The sequence below is a fragment of the Plutella xylostella genome, chromosome 27, assembly GCF_932276165.1.
Source record: "Plutella xylostella chromosome 27, ilPluXylo3.1, whole genome shotgun sequence".
In the NCBI taxonomy this organism is placed as follows: Eukaryota; Metazoa; Arthropoda; class Insecta; order Lepidoptera; family Plutellidae; genus Plutella; species Plutella xylostella.
The window spans coordinates 3,461,749-3,479,424 of NC_064007.1; the positions used below are offsets into that span (position 1 = coordinate 3,461,749).

General features: G+C 36.7%; 2 protein-coding genes across 10 annotated transcripts in view; one reads left to right on the top strand and one right to left on the bottom strand.

Moving 5' to 3' along the window:
• LOC105383517 (plastin-3) overlaps positions 1-7,703 on the top strand; it is a 34,127-nt gene extending 26,424 nt beyond the window's left edge. Inside the window, exons 10-16 of one of the 3 annotated variants that reach the window (XM_048630827.1) lie at positions 167-297; positions 1,932-2,009; positions 2,196-2,265; positions 2,656-2,807; positions 3,922-4,023; positions 4,359-4,534; positions 7,332-7,703. In XM_048630827.1, coding sequence (XP_048486784.1) covers positions 167-297; positions 1,932-2,009; positions 2,196-2,265; positions 2,656-2,807; positions 3,922-4,023; positions 4,359-4,534; positions 7,332-7,509 — 887 coding nt within the window. In that variant the 3' untranslated portion in view covers positions 7,510-7,703. Of the gene's footprint in view, positions 1-166; positions 298-1,931; positions 2,080-2,189; positions 2,266-2,655; positions 2,808-3,921; positions 4,024-4,358; positions 4,535-7,331 lie in introns of all 3 variants that reach the window. The other 2 variants (XM_048630828.1, XM_048630826.1) reach the window with 2 other exon arrangements.
• Positions 7,704-8,692: 989 nt separating this feature from the next.
• LOC105387008 (transmembrane and coiled-coil domains protein 2) overlaps positions 8,693-17,676 on the bottom strand; it is a 40,797-nt gene continuing 31,813 nt past the window's right edge. For 4 of the 7 annotated variants that reach the window (XM_048630834.1, XM_048630832.1, XM_048630830.1 and 1 more), the window contains 8 exons: positions 16,319-16,342; positions 15,782-15,932; positions 14,787-14,913; positions 14,049-14,159; positions 13,462-13,569; positions 12,188-12,387; positions 11,412-11,546; positions 8,693-10,669 (listed from right to left, as the gene is read on the bottom strand). In XM_048630834.1, coding sequence (XP_048486791.1) covers positions 10,642-10,669; positions 11,412-11,546; positions 12,188-12,387; positions 13,462-13,569; positions 14,049-14,159; positions 14,787-14,913; positions 15,782-15,932; positions 16,319-16,342 — 884 coding nt within the window. In that variant the 3' untranslated portion in view covers positions 8,693-10,641. The remainder of the gene's footprint in view (positions 10,670-11,411; positions 11,547-12,187; positions 12,388-13,461; positions 13,570-14,048; positions 14,160-14,786; positions 14,914-15,781; positions 15,933-16,318; positions 16,343-17,676) is intronic. The other 3 variants (XM_048630835.1, XM_048630833.1, XM_048630836.1) reach the window with 2 other exon arrangements.

The following is a 17,676-nucleotide window of genomic DNA, read 5'->3' on the forward strand; positions in this document are numbered from 1 at the left end:
AGTTGTTTATGAAGTCCAACCCATCCCCTTTTGGCTTAGTATACCCATTTTGCAACACCCTGTATGGCAATCTACGAGTATAAACGTAGTGGACGATGTCTGCAAATAAATTTAACCCTTCCGCTGCCAATTGCCCACCACTAATAAACCCCCTTAACCCTTCCAGCGTACCGCAACTGGATGAACTCGATGGGCGTGGCGCCGCACGTGAACTGGCTGTACTCGGACCTGACGGACGCGCTAGTCATCTTCCAGCTCTACGACATCATCAAGCCGGGGATTGTTAACTGGAAGAAGGTATGTGACGATGTGGTTAACTGCTAGAAGGTAACAATATGTTAACTGGAAAAAGATAACAATAACAACACTAACGATGTATCTATGTTTGAGCGTCATTAGCAGATCTATGATGAACGGATGGTGTAACCATAGCAACTCTGACTGCTATGCCGAAGGTCTAGGGTTCGAGTCCCGACCGGGCAAATATTTGTTTTAATATAAATAATATTTGTATTCTGATTTTGGGTGTTCAATGTTAGTGCTTTGTTATATCTTCACTCGTAGTATAGGCTACTCTTTAATTCATAGGTTAGTCTATCTTAATCATGGAAGTAATAATACAACAGGAATGCGCACTGCACCAAAAAAACGAGCCGACAGAGATAGTCAGCATGGAGCCCTCCATCTCTTTCTATTTTTGGTGACCATAATTTTAGGTAATTCATGAGACATCACTTCTAATCTATCATGTCGCGAATAGGTGTCGATTGTCTCAAAGTCACCTATTATTCGAATAATTCGATTTCAATGTAGGTACGAATGTATTTTGGTGATATGACAATTGAGTAAACAAATGGGGAGAAGGTAAAATTTGTATAGATATGTTGTTGCAGCGCAAACTGCAATGTAATATTGATATGTTTTTTTCCATATCAATTAGATATTCCCAAGGTTTGAACTAGCAACAACAATCTGTCTTTTTACCAAATTCTACTGAGATGGACTGGTTTTAATTAGAGAGTTAGGATTGACGTAAATAATTAGATGAGCGAAATCAAACAACACACATTTTTATAATAAGTATAATACAATGTATTTATTGGATCTTCTTTATTTACACGTTACTATTCTATTCTATCTTATAATACTCATATCTATCACCAAAAATATCAACAGCTCATAACTCTTTACCAGCCTTATAAGATAACAGCCACAATAATACCTAATGATACTTAGGTATAAAATAAAACAAAAAGTTGAATGAAACAGGTCCTAATTAAATTGAAAGTGATTCAAAAGTACGAATAAATGGTCACCCTAACCATAACGTCTCTCACAACAGTATAAACCTCATCCGTCATCTTGACAACTTCGGTCTTGTCGTAAAGTATTTAGAAAAACTACCAATATTTTTTATGAAATTATTATTCATACAAATACCAAATATTTCATTACAATGACATGTTTATAATGATTTATTATAAATTTGTTTTTGAAAATGATATGATATACAGTAGTCTATGAGTTAATTTAATATTTTTTTTGCATAGCTCTCTTCGTACAAAATCTACTAAAGTTTACACAACTAAATCCTGGCAATTGTTAGAAAGAGAGGAAGGGCTCTGTGGTAACCCTCTCTATCGGCTCGCGGCCTCTTTCACTTCAAATATAAATCTTAAGGTGAATTCGTTAGGTCTATTTTTGTTTGCATCATTTTGGTCAGTGCGCATTCCTGTTGTATTATTACTTCCATGATCTTAATAGAGACATTGCAAGTGATGGCGTGTTTTCATTTCCTCCCTATATCCCTCTCCCAAAGCACGCCACTGGACGCGATCTAGCTTCCCCTAATTTCTCTGTAATTAAATTACTTAACATTAAACCTATCTATCTATGTATCTAAACAATATCCATATTTTATGAATCCTCAGGTGCACCGCCAGTTCTCCAAACTGCGCAAGTTCATGGAGCGCCTCGAGAACTGCAACTACGCCGTGGAGCTGGGCCGCCAGCTCGGCTTCTCGCTCGTGGGCATCGCCGGCGCCGACATCAACGAGGGCAACGCCACCTTGACTCTAGGTACGGACATATGCAGAGAAACCTGACCCCCTCTCATAGTAACAATGCTTCTGAGAGGGGTCAGATTTCTCTCCCTTATACTGTACAGAACGACCAGTTTAGAGCGAGAGGGCCGGCAGCTGGGCTTCTCCCTCGTGGGAATAGCTGGGGCAGACATCAACGAGGGCAACGCCACCTTGACTCTAGGTACACAAGGACTGCTTTAGAAAGAAAGAAACATTTAGTTTTTGCTTTAGACTGTAGAGGGGTGGAAACTGGTTGAATCGGCGTGGACGTCACAATAGTGCACCTATAGTTTTGTGCTTATCAAAATGTGCAACTTTCACATCACCCTCCCTGGCACACTGCGTGCCATCTACCCATTTTAATTAACCCGTGACTTGATGGACTTGGTGTTGACCACTAATGTGGTTTATTAAAAATGACCAATTTCATGGTAATTACAGCAGACATAGCGTACTTCAAACACTTTTTGCGTAAATTACCTCACAGGTTAAGATACCTACAATATAAATTTGTATCTGGAAACCCTAATCCCGAAATCCGATTACTAATTTATTTCCCTTCAAATTCCAGCTCTAATCTGGCAGCTGATGCGCGCGTACACTCTGTCCGTGCTGACGCGGCTGGCCAACACCGGGAACCCCATCATCGAGAAGGAGATCGTGTCGTGGGTCAACAACAAGCTGCAGCAGGCTGGGAAGACCTCCAGTATAAGGAGTTTCCAGGTATGTTAGCAGAAATAAATACGTGAAGCTCAGAATCTGCTGCCAACCTGCAGAGCAGCAAGAATATAGCTTTCAGGTGTCATCTACTTTTTAGCTTTTACTTGAGAAAGAAGAATGGCGAAACCTGACCCGCTTTGCATAAGTTAGCAGCCACTCACCAAACCTATTTTAAGTTATTGATAAAAATGTCTATTATCAGGGAAAAATATTTAAAAAAATCTAAACCATGGGGTTCTTGAGATATTAGGGTTCAAAAGTAAATTAATTAAATATATTTTTTTCGTTAAATAAGATTTTGCTGAATGGTACACGCACAAATAAGTTTTATAATCTAAATCATGGGATTCCCAATTCATAGCGCATCACAAAATGTATTACATGATTTTATTTATGCAAATAATATCATAATTATTTTTGCACATTTCACACTCAGAAACCTATTTTTATAAAGAGACCAATTTCAAAAATTATTTCATTCTATTCAAGTTCCCGTTATCCCGAAGTAACATAAAATACTTTTTAGCCAGGAATTCCCACGGAAACACTTTTAAAATCAATTTTTAGCTCGAGGGTAACATCTAGTACAGTAGAAAGACTTGATCTTTCAGCACTTATATCTTCGTTCTCCCATGTCTCATAATAATAAAATTAATACCAGTATATGCTGTAGTCACGGACTACACATCAGTGTATGTTTCATCAATGGCCGCTCTGGGTCATGGCGCCATAGATAAATGGCCATTCTCCTTTGCAAATCAAATGCAAAAGTTTGTGAGAATGTATGTATGTGTGTATATTTGTTACTTCTTCACGTAAAAATGGTTGAACCGATTTTAACGAAATTTAGTATGGAGTTAGCTGACACTCTGGATTAACACATAGGCTACTTTTTATCCCGGAATTCCCACGGGAAAACCTTTTTACGGCGAAGCGAATATCGCGGGAATAGCTAGTATTTACCTAAATGTACAAAGCTGCTCTGTAGTCTGCCAATGCTCATATGGAATATCTTGAAAGGATCCGTCTGTACACCTACTTACTTATAATATGCCGGAAAAAATGGGTGATAAATTGATAAAACACGATATTTTAAATGTAAACATTTATCTTTCAGGATGAGGTGTTGGCTGACGGCAAGGTAGTGATCGACCTGATCGACGCCATCAAGCCCGGCGCCATCAACTACGACCTGGTGCTCAGCGGAGCCACAGATGAGGTAAGCTACATTATTCTATTTTGAGTATATTGAATAATCTGATTTTCAAGCTTTGAACGAAGGTTTTTAGTTATAAGACAAAATGTGTCAACAGCGCGATCTAATGGCCAGTAGCGGAATAATGATGTAGGAACATTTTTGATATACATATATCAAAAATGTGAAACACGCCATCTAGTAGGCAATAGCGGTACTAAAAAGTATATTTTAGGCTGGCAACACTTTTGGCATCAAAATAATGACTTCATTGTTTTTTTTATTTGAAATCCTTATTCTGATGCCAAAATCTTTTCTTTTTTTTTCGCTATCTAGCCCAGACATAACTTTGTTCACAGGAAAAGCACGCGAACGCGAAATACGCGATCTCGATAGCGCGTCGGTGCGGCGCGCGCGTGTACGCCCTGCCCGAGGACATCACGGAGCGCAAGCCCAAGATGATCATGACGGTGTTCGCGTGCCTCATGGCGCTCGACTACATCCCTAGCATGGACGCGCCCGTCGTCGCCAACGCGTAAGTGCCGTGCTAGGGCCGCAGGGAACGGTGGAACGGTTGTGGCGTCTCAGCGACTGAAGTTTTCATATTTTTAGATCTCTGTAGGTACTTATAACTGAAGTGAAGTACAGGCTCGTTTTAGTGAATTTATTCTAATAGCTCACGTTCCAGGCTCTTTTTTTAATGTGGTGCGAAAATTATGGTCGCTGAGATGCTGTTACTGGTTTTTAGCGTGGATATTCCGATAAAAATGCGTCCCATTAGTTCCTTTGAAAGTATTAAAGGGACTAGGGGGAACAATCTTCTGGGAATATAGTTTGGTAACTTCTGTACCGTAATTTAACAACTAGCTAGTGTCGAAAAAACATTATCCTACCTGAATCTAAGGGTAATATTTTTTCGTATATAGCTTCGTACATAATTTAATTATGTAAGATGTGTTTTATATTGTTTTTAATTACAATATAGAAAGAAATAAAAGAATACCTCATAAGTATGTCAATTTACTTACCTTGTGAATAGTCTAGCTAGAATCTGAAAATTCTATAGTGCATTATGAAACACAACTTATATGATATTAAACTTACGAATGATATTGATACAGGATGGATAAGGCGGAAGCAAGGGTGTTCTTTGGATGGTTAGAAAACTCAATTTGTCATCTTTCTTTTCCATCCTGTATAGGGAATTAATTAGATGTCAGCAATTTATGTGTAATTTGTATATGTCATTTGTAGTATTTTGTATTCGTAACGCAAAATTTGGCCTCTTAGTATTACTAAGAATGTAGGCCTCACTTGCATCGTAGTTGTATCGGCCTAACGTTTTTAACCCCACCTAAAGTAAAAAAAATACCACATTGGTGTCATTTCGTAAAACATTCCAAATTTTACAGTATTAGAAAATACAAAGACATTATGTATAACCTTTTATGTTATATTTTTTGTGCCGTCAGTAAATGGTGAAGGTTATTTATATGTTTTGTGATGTCCTTTTATGTGGATAATTTAGACATTTAGGTGGGCAAAGTATAAATATACCTATGTAATAATAACCACTTGTGTATGTACGTAACACTATAATATTATATTAAGTATAAGGTAACTTATTCATTAAACGTAGAGATATGGTAAAGTGGTACCCGGGATCAAACATCTAAATCCATTATCCATATGGATTAGTCTCGATTAAAATCATACCTTACTAAACCACAAGTAAGGCTAAAATCTAATAATAAATACACTTTAGCATCCATTTCTACGTGTAGCATATTATAATGGTTAGTATCAAGTCATGCTAGTATTATGTCGTGTCAATGTTTTTATATTGTATTTCTACAACGAAATATTGCATTATAATGATGCTTAAGCTATAAAAATATAAGTGTAGCTTATAAAAAACGTATAAGTGCTATAACTACACCAATAGGTTTAAACAGTTCATAAGCTAACAGGGATCATTATTAGATTATTACTTATCTAAGTTTATCATTAATTTTGGCTTCCAATTCAGTGCAAATTATTACTTTCTTGTAAAGAATGTTTAATTTTAAAATTTTTGTGGGGTGGAGCAATAAAGATATAAAAAGATAGATCGATAAACTATTAGACATCATTCTAAGCATGCCCAAAAAAGGACCAATTTCGTACATTCCCATAGAAATCAAACACTCCATCGGCGTTTAGACCATAATCAGCAATTAAAGTTCACTTTAGGTTTACAAAAGTGTATAAATAAGTTATTTAATTTGTGAAATATTTTTGTAGAGCCGTTTTTAATTATGATGACATTCCCTTGGGAGACAACGATTTATTTTACACCAATATTATGATAATTGTAAATTTTATTTTGTTAGACTTATAAGATTCTTTTTTATTGAAGTTTTTTAGATATTTTTCGCAGTGTGAATCAAATGTTGATCGCTAATCAGAAATCTTTTACTATTTTTCGTAGTTTACCTATGTTCTTTATAAATTGTATTATTTTCTCCCTATACTACCTTGATGCTATGTAGCATTATGTATAATGTAAGTGATTAATAAAAAAGGAATTGGTGAAACACAGCAACATGTTTTTTTGCGAATCTCCAAAAGTCATATATCAAAAGTTTTTCAGAATAACCCCCTGGGTCACTCCCTTTTGACTTCGTATACTTACCACTTTTGCAACACCTGTAAAGCCAGTTTAGCCCATGCTCTACGAGTCTACGCACTATATCTAAATCAACGTCAAAAAGTTTACCATTGCCTGTATAAATATTTTTTTCCAGTAGTTTCTAATTTATGTTTTGACAGTGCTTAGACCTGGTTCAGAAAGGGCGAATTTGGATTCGCGCGATGCTTGTGGACGCGATGTATTGATATCTAGTATCTCAACTACGCGCGTATGAATTCGCGCGAAACGATTCGCGGCGAATTCGCCCCTTCTGGACCAGGACTTAACTTTAATTCGTGTCTTTACGAGTAGAATTGGGTTTATTAATAACACTATATTTATAATGTTCTTAATTATATACTGTGTTTTGGTTGGTCTGTGGGTTTCTTTGCTACTATTATATTGTTCTGTTTGTGATCGTACATAATATTGATGAAGATTTTGGGGTAAGTGTTGCTAGGTATTTATAACGTTTACGCATGTAATTTTTTTTTATACCTACTGACTTAAGTACATACTTATTTTTTATAAATATGTACAAACTCAGTTTTAAAACTTTAACATGATTTCATTTATTTCTACAGTTCCAGCTGTTTGCTAGTTTTTCTTTTCTTTTGCATGAATGTGATTTGCTTCAACTGAATATCTCTTGTCAATACAGCGTATCGTCTCGGGAGGCAGTTGAGGTCACCACGGCGGTAGAAGATGCCTCTGAAGACACCTTCGAAGACTTGGACGATTCGGGTCTCGGTCCACAGATAGTAGATAAACCAGCGTTACCTCCAAAACCAAGCAATTTGACACTTTCGTCAAGACAAAACTCTACCAACGAAGAATAATCTTTTATCTAAGTATCTACTTACGTTTAATTTATTTTTATACTGTCGTATGCTTTGTAATTTTTAATTTATAATGTATTTTTTATTTACTGTATTGGAAAAGTTAAATCTAAATTAGTTAATTAATACAGTAACAGAATTTCTATTTTAATATCATGTTTTTTTTATTCAATAAAGTTTTTATATATTTTTCACAAGGATTTGATAAGGGGTCGGTCACACTGCATGCGAGAGTTCCGATGATTTAAAAAGCGAAAGCAGAATTCGGAGACTGCTAGACCGCGTGCAGTGTGGTCGACGCCTTGACATAATATTTATTTCATGATATTATTTAAATATATTAAATTCACATAATACCTACTTACCCAGCCATTATTTAAGAATATGTCAGCTTCCAAAAACTGTTTAAAACTTTTGCCCATGTAAAAGAATCTAAATAAATAAATAATATAGAGCAGGAACAAAGTTATGTAGAGCAGCAACAATCTAATGTAGAGCAGAACCTAACTAATATTGAGCAGAATCCAACTAATGTAGAGCAGAACTCAGATAATGTAAAACAGAAACATACTTATGTAGAGCAGTAACAAAGTAATGTAGAGCAGAAAAACCTTATGTAGAGCAGAATCCAATTAATATAAAGCAGAAGAACCGTATGTCAGCAGAATCCAATTAATAAACCAACTTGTGTAGGCCGGAATTAAACTAATGTCTAATTTTTTTAGTCTAGAGCAGTAAAGCCTTATGTAGAGCATAATCTAATTGATGTAGAGCATAATATAATTGATGTAGAGCAGAATCTAATTGATGTAGATCAGAATCTAATTGATGTAGAGCAGCATCCAATTAATGTCGAGAAGAGTCTAACTTATGTAGAGCACAACCTAACTAATTTAGAGCAGAACCTAACTAATGTAAGGCCGTAAAAGCCATAAAGGCCGAACAGTGGATGAATGCCTAGCTCTGTTATTTTAGTTTTTAAAACAAAAATCGTATTTAATAAGATAAGAATTGAGCCCGCTACAAACAAATTACTGGAACAACTCCCTTAAGCTGGTCAGTTACTGGGTGTTTTGCCCTACCTACTCGTTATAAATTCGTAGAATGGATTATTGCATGAAACATATTGACCAAAACCACAAGCGACTTGAGACAAAATGGGTAGGTAATAAAAGATAGTAAGTTCTTTAATCTGTGATGACTTTATTATTCATTCCATAGCCAGCACCAAAACATAAAATTCATAATGAAACGTCATTTTACATCAAAATTTTATGGGAGAGCATTCGATAAAAAAATAAGATAGTTGCTTACAACTGTCTGACTTAAAAACTAAAAATTATAAATATGACGATGAGATATGCTTTATAAAAACTAAACTACAATTTGAAGATTGAAATGAACATACTTATTGTGTTCCTAAATTTATATTAAAACAGAATATAATCACAGGTTTGTTTAAAAATAATTTTAAAAACAATCTATACAATCGATAAATGACAATTATTTTTATTTAAAACAACAACGGTTACATTTGTGATTTTCAAATAAAATGGGCAAACTTATACATGAACCACATAACATAAATAATATTTACAGAATATACAGAACAGAGTTTAAACTTTTACAATTTGTACACAATTATTTTTTCTAGTAAACGCCACTACTATTTAGCTAGATGGCGTTAATACAGATCATGAATGCCGTCATCTAAAGGGCATCACAATGTCTTAAAAAAAACTGAAATAATCCAGAATTACTTGTTATATAATCTATTTTAACCTGCCGTAACAAAATTTGGAATGTCTCAAATATGTTATAGTTAGTTGTAAGTAAGCTTACTCCTATGTATAAACTTTGTAATAGACTGAAGTTTTACTTGATCTTAAATATGTTAATAGTTCATTCAACTAATTGATCTAATGCGTTATAGAACAGTCATTCGAATTAGTTTAATAAGTTATAATAACATTTTACATTTTTTTTTTAATTAAAATATAAATTGACTAAATTATGTCTAATTTGTTCACAACTGTCCAAACCAATCAGTTGATAATCTCATATTTTTTTAATGTATTTGTGATGTCACAAAAATAGTTTTAGTATTGGTTACTAAATAACATTTTATTGCTTTATATTGAACTATATCCAAGTCCTAGGTATTCAAGGCAGGACTGTATGTACAATAGGCTGAATCTAAGTACCTAACATTTATTAAAATTACGAAGGACTTTTCTACCATCACATAACCCATTAGAATTAAATTTCTTAAAACCTGCTTCCCAATAGAAATTTAGTCCATCTTGTAAAATTCATAAGGAATATTACTTTTAGTTGTTACAAATTTGACTGATAATGCCGAAGACCTTGACCCTATCAATAAGAGTTTTAAGATCAGCCGTAAAACCCAGGTACACCATTATTTATAAAAAATAAATAAATATTCTAGCATCATTTAAAAGGCTATCCGAAAAAATTAACCTAAATGTATCAAAGAGACCGGAGACAAAAATGTATAACCTTATACATAACGTCATCATCACATAAAAATAATCTATAAGTAATTACATCTTGTAGTTAAAGTAGTAGATAAAGCGGTAATGAGCATTTTCTAGGATGTCACAGGCTCACCGCAAATATAAGTTATAGTTATGTTAGCCATAGCTTGCTGCTGGACAGAAGGGGCGTATACGAATACAGTAGGGTATGTTCCGTGTATTGATAAGCAACATTAAAATCAATGTAAAATATGTGTGTAATGTGTACTCAGGTAGGTAAATCGATATAGTGAAACTTATATTCGTGGCAAGCGCTGCAGCATATTGAGCCCCCCAAGGGGTTGAATGAATACATCACAACTTTCAATAATTGCTATTCCATTTTCAACATTTTGTAAGTATGTCCATTTTGTACATATTCAGCGGTCCTTGGGACTCCAACAGTGCTTATATTGCGAAATCTACACGAAATATTAGCTACAATTATCGTTTACAATTAAAGCTGGTAAAATTGTGTAGGTATTTCAAAATATGAGCTCTGAAGCTTTTTAGTAGAGATCTATTTGAGAGTTATTCAAATATACTTCTCAGGACAAAATTGCAATGTTCCAACGATTCTCCGATTGAAAATAAATCAACCACATAACGATCTGCACTCATACCTGAAGTGAAAACAAAAAAACAAAATCAAAATCAAGTAACCAAATTAACATAAAATTTTATGGCCATAAGACGTATAAAAGCATAAAATTACCGGAAATCAATATATAAAAAGCATGAAAATGATAAATTTATGATGTGAATTATTGCAATTAAGTCCATAATAATATTGTGATTGCATTCTTCAATATATAACATACTGATATGATTTATTTAGCTATACATATAATAAATAACAAGCATTAGTTTTTATAAGTAAAAAATTAAACATGTTAACCTTTCCCGCACATATTTACAAATCAATTAAATAATACATACTATTACAATAACCTTCATTGACTATACGCATGGTTTTATAAAGGTTTTAGTAAGTTTTCAAGACGAACACACGATCATCGACGTTGTTATAATCATCTTTATACATGCCATTTGTGCATTTCCATTACATCTTCAAGACTATTCTATCACTAAACTGTACCATCCACCACTGTTATAGATTGACGTAGATATCGCAAGTATCACAATTTTTACTGAAACCAACCGTACCCACTTTTCACACCTCTCTCACACCATCCATCATCATCCCACTCAAATACATACACTTGCGGCATCTACACTATCTACACCCACCATCCACCCTTCCCCAACAGTCTACCCGTCTTGAAAACCTCCAAAAGACCTCCACAAACCACCTATCACAACTGAGCGCGGCGCGGCGTCGCGGTGGCGTTGTCTGGACATTACCTGTCGTGGTGCTTGTCCAGCAGATACTCCTTCAATCTCCTCACGAGGTGCTCTGATAGTTGGGTGACTTCCGGCCACTGTTTGAGCACCATCACCCCGAGCATGACGGCGAGGCTTGTTGTCAGGACTCGCACTCTGGAGTGGGAAATGTGTTGGTTAAAAATTAATTCTTTACAAATATGTATGTAAAATTTTAAAATTCTACCCTCCTCTCTCTCGACTCTCCATTAACCATTCTAAATAAATAAACTAAATAATAATGACAAGCTCTTCTTTGCGTGTTGGTGACCAACATGAGGCACTAGAGCGCGAAGTAACAAACTGAAATCGTGTATTTTTACCTGAAACTACACAGCTGCCATTTCACTCGTGTTTCAGAAAACTCTTAACATTACTTTAAAAAATTGCTTTTATCTTGTCACGCACTACTCGCACCGTATCACTTACCAAAGTCACACATCGATCCAACTTAATTGTATTGGTAGGTATTTTACCTACCTACTTAGACACATGCAACTTAAAAATGTCAAGTCAAACCTAGTTTAGGTTTAATGGCATTTTCTTCTTCTTCCTAGCTTTTCCTTATTAAGGGTCGGTTTTGTGCGTCATGTCACTCCATTTTACCTATTTTAATGGCATTTTGCTATCGATATGTTATATTAAACCTACGGCTCTACTACTATCGGTGACCACATACATCCGGATCAGGCTCGAAGGACCATGAAAAGGCTGCGTATTTACAATTGAACAGTTATAAGCAAACGAAACCAACATACCTAGTCCTCAAAAACGGCATGGCAATGCCCGCAGCCGTAGCCACTAACAACAGCGCGAGCTGCAACAGCGTGAGCGCGACATTGAGCAGCTTGACCAGCAGCAGCCGCGGCGGCAGCGCGTGCGCCGCGCCCGCGTCCGGCAGCCCGCCGCCGCCGCCGCCGCCCGCGCCGCCCGCGCACCACTGCTCTAGCTTGCTTATCTGGAAAGGATAGGCGAGATTAATAACAAGCATACATACATAGGGAGCGGTGGTAGCTCAGTCGGGTAAGCGCCCGCTTCTCACGCCAGAGATGCGGGTTCGAATCCCGGCGCTGACATGTATCAATGAGTTCTTTTAACTTAAGTACAATGTATACCATCGCTCTTACGGTGAAGGAAAACATCGTGAGGAAACCTGCATATCTAGATTTAGCACAATTAGGTATGTGAACCCACCAACCCGCAGTGGACCAGCGTGGTGGGAAATGGTCCAAGCTTAGGAAGGCAGTTTAGATTTTGGGGATATGTACGGTGGCCTGCGCCGAAAAGTATACAGGCGGAGTTTTTAAAATAGCGATCTCAAGCTCACATGCTGCTCAAGCACATCCACATAAATACCACTGCTACACACATCACACACAGCATGTCCCCGGATTTATAACAGATGTAGCTGGTCCCTTCATCATCAGGGATCGCTATTTTAAAAACTCCGCCAGTATACTTTTAGGCGCAGGCCACCGTACATATGTACAACGGTTCCACTCGAGAGAGCCAGGTGCAGTTACTTACACCCCCACAGAGAATAGAATAGAATAGAATACCTACATACCACCAGCACGAGTTAACTTGAGACCTGGACAACAAGAACCAGATGTCATGCTAACTAGCTCAGGGGTACCCGGCATGACAACTGGTTCTTTTCGGCCAGGTGCCAAGTTAACTCGCACGGGCTGTATAAATCAGGACCAAACGGTAAATTGGTTAGTTAACTGCTATGCGGGTAAGATCCTTGGTTGTGGCACAAAATATACAGACACGCTAAAGCTGCGTACAGACCGGGCCAACGAACGCTCAACGAACGCCAACGGTTATCCCAACGATGGATATTTATCATACATAATACAGGGCAGATTGCAGCAACGAAGGTCAACGAAACCCGTTCGTTGGCGTTCGTTGGGCCGGTGTGAACGCGACTTTAGAAGAATGACCCTCGGCCAGTACGTAGTAACGTGAGTGTAAAATATGACAACTAGTTTTTTTAAAAGGTCGTAACATCTAGTTGCTACAGTCTCACCTTCGTCTGGCACAAGTCGAGCGCCTCGTGGATGTCCCGGATGCGCTCCTCGCTCTGGTACTGCACCTTCTCCTCCACGTCCGTTAGCGCCTGCTTCAGATTCTCCACCTGGGAATAACAAGGACGGTTGTTAGGTTATTTCCTAATTGAAAAAATATATTTTAAATAACCATTCCATGATTGGATTTTTTTATGCAAGATAAAAATATCTATTTCAATGGATGGTAGGAAAGGTAGGTAAGGTAGGAAAAATTGTTAGTTTGCTAGTTTTGCGCTTTGGAATGGCGGCTGGAATTTACAGTGTTACGCGCGCCTAGTAACGCTGTAAATTGGCCTGCTGGGAACGCGGACCAGCAAATAAGCGCTTACTTTTTCATACTTTGCGGAACCAGCGCTCAAATCAGCAAAATATGCATAATAAAAAATAAGCACTTATAAGTTTCCAGATTTCTTTTTGTTTACGGCCTTCTGTAGGTAGGTTGGCTTAGTAGAAAATGCTCTTAGCATTAAGTTTACCTTTTGTGCATTTTCCTATATTTGTGCAACAAAGAATTAAATAAAAATATACGGCCTTAGACATTGCTGACCTCATTCTGATGCAACTCGGTGAGGTCGTTGACCTGCTCCTCGAGGCGCTCCGACTTGAAGCGCTCCTCCTGCAGCGCCGCCGACAGGAACGACACCTCCTGCGACAGGTTCTGTAAGCAACAGGGGCAATTATTAAATGCTACACCAAGCAAATTGTACTGAATGGTTAGATGCAAAGGACAATGGCAACGTAGAGAAATAAAGGTAGACTGATTGTATGGAGAAGAACGACACCTCCTGCGACAGGTTCTGTAACAGGAGCACTGATTAAATGCTACACCAAGCTAACTGTACTCTATGTGAAATCGAACGGAATGTGACGAGAAATAAAGGAAATAATCTTGTCGTATGGCGCACGTAAAACGTATAAAGTGGATGTTTCCTTTAGATACTAAAAAAGCCACGTGACCAACAAAGTATCTATAAAGAAGTAAATTTGTGAAACGATGGGACTGTCATCTAGTCTCTTTTAGAGACAAAAATCCAAAAATAAATGAAGATTAAATAAGAAAGAAATAAAGGGAAAAAACTCAGGCAAGAATGTTTAAGCTAATAATTCTTTTTTTTTTTTTTTTCTTAACCTCTAGTGTCCCACTGCTGGGCAAAGGTCTCTCCCTGAACATTCCACGTATCCCTTTCTTGGGCCTGCTCACACCATTCCGTGTTAAAATTGTCCAAGTCGTCCCGCCATCTCTTTCTTGGTCTGCCTCTAATAATTCTTAGGCATGATTATTAACCTTCAAAGCATCCATCTTCTCAGCCAATCGCTCGTACTCCTCCCGTCTCTCCCTCAACTCGTTGAGGATGGGCTTGATGGAGAACGTCGCCTCTGACATGTTGTTTGAACCCCCCTGCGTCGGGTAACTGAAATTTTAGATCATGCTTTAGGTTAAAATGTGTGTGGATAATTAGTGGTACTTTTGACAAGAGGGAAATGATGGATGCTTAATTTGTATAGGAGGTGGATTTTGATGAATACATAAATATTTGGAACGATTTGTAGCCACTACATCAAGAAAGGGATGAGAATGTTAAAGCTTGATGATTAGATGGATATGAAAATAAACAGTGTATGTTTTTTTTATTAAGTATGGAAATTGGAAATAAAGCTTTGAAGAAATGGCACTGGATTAAAACTATTCAAAGCGTAAGTGCAATATAAGATGTGATAAAATTGCGATTTATTTAGAAGATGTTACAATGACATTAGATGACAAGATTCAGAAAAAACATAATATGATAAAAAATAACTGTTCATGATATCAAAATGACAAACGTTTTTTCTATAGCTATGGAGGCTCCATGCATTCACTCACGTTGTAGTGGGAGGCCCCTCTCTGTTTGTGTTATAGAGAGGAAAAGAAATAGAACATTGTGAGTTTTGTATCCAGCGATCGAGTATTTAAATTCCTATTGAGAACAACCCAACGTGGAAATGTCGATATTTTCCTACATTACCCTTATATCTGTTCAGCATAAAATTATACACACAATTGTACACTTACATTTTTGTAATTCGTAGACTGTCACAGAGGGTAGAATTTCCTCAATGAATCGAGGAAATGCAATCCATAAAATAGTCAGCCTGCCGTGTAGGTTTCATCACACATAAAACTCCTTCCTAAACAATATACCTAGTTCACATGTCAGGCTGCCAGCTGGCGGACTGTAATAAGCGCTAACCTAGCGCCGACCAGTATCCAAAATCCATAACATCAAACATCACACTCACGGTCCCCCCTCACTAGTGACGGACGAGCTCGGGCTGGCATCGGGTGAGAACTTGGGCGCGGGCGACGTTGCCGCTCTGGGCAGTGTGGACCCGCGCGGCGCTGCCGCTTCGCCGGCCTCTGACGCTCGGGAACCTTCGGACGACGCGTTCGCTGCAACGTTGTAGACAACTCAATACCGGTGGTTGGATGTTGGATGGGGCGGTGGATTTTGGAGTAGGTTGGCTGTTGGTGGGGTGGTTGGGAATGAAGGACGGAAATCCCCTTTTCCAATCATAGTGTTTCAATCATAGCTAAAGATAAATAATCATTACAGAATTTGTAAATTTCATCGCCTATAGAGATGTCTTCTTCACTATTTTAATATGTGCGCAACATAGTAGAAGCATGAATTCATAAATTGTACGTCTTTGGCTTGTAAAATTATGTATAATATTATTGGAATAAGCAGTAAGTCGTATTGCAAGAAGCAGTAACTCGCGACTCATTTCCTCCAATGGTATGGTATATTAGGTAGATATAAAGCAGCATATATTTACCTCTCAACTCCGCGTGTTGTGGTGCTAGCGTGCAAGAACGAGACAGACATATAAGCAACATAATTTAGGCGACACTCCAAGAGAAAATTAACCTTATTAGGTATAAATTGTTACGTTAGTTTCAGTGATTTGTGTAGGGACATTATACAAGTGTGCTGTTTGTGATGGAAAGAAATATGAAATCTATCTTATGATTAGTCCTGATTAAGGATAGGTTTGATTTGAAAGGGATGATTATAAAATAAATGAAGCAAGTCTTTCACTAACATAATACAAATACAATAATAAATAATGCATAGCTTAGGATCGAGATTAAAATATGTGTGAAAAATATTATGAGATAATTCTGTCGAGTACTCTTACATAATCAAACTTTGCTACTAGCAATAGGTAAGGTATGCTTGGTACTTAGTCCTTAGACATTATTTTGTATAGCTATACTTTGTATTAATGTTTACGTGAATAAGCAAAGCGTGGTTTTCTTTATTTTAATGGAATTTATCACACAAATCATCAATTAATTGGGCCGTTAAATTTGCAGTTACGTATATTTTTGCTAAGAAAAATTCAACCACCATAGAATAGGAGCATAGAAACTAGTAATTCAAAAATAATTTACGTTTTTTGTCCCGGCATCTTCTACAATTCTTAAAAAACAACATTTCACATTACATATTTGTACTTCACACTTTTAACAATAACAAAACAATTTAACAAGTCGAACTATATAATTCTCATAACACTCATAATAGCTTGTGTAACCTTAGTTTGGTTTAGCTAAAACAAGCCTTGACATTACATAAATAAAGTTTCGTTTGCACAAACATCTGAGTAGATTACATAGAAAACGTAGCGCCAAGTCAAGAAATGCCTTGACACTGAAAGATTAGTTATGCATTTTATCTATAAGTGTAAGGGCATGGCCACATCAGAAACAAGGTAAGCACTTTTTATATTTTTCCCTAGTTCCAAACATACATAATGGATGGCTAATAAGGTAATAAGTTTACACCGTAAGGACCACTTGCACAAACATACTAAATCTAGATTTAGTGTTAAATCTCTATTTAAGCCAAAAAATTATATGGATTGACGTTTCTTAAATCGAGATTGCTATGGCAGTGATAGCTTCAAACGTATCCCTGTTATCATCATATTAGTCCACAAAATTATTTTTGTCAGGCTGCCAAGATTAATTATTTTAGACGTATTTTTGTTTTTAACCAAGCTAGCCTGAAAAAATGCATTTTGTGGACTAATATGATGATAATATAAAAGTAAAGTAAAAATAGCATTTATTGCCAAACTCAAACTCAAAATTTTTTATTCATCGTAAAAATATAAAATTTTCTGATGAA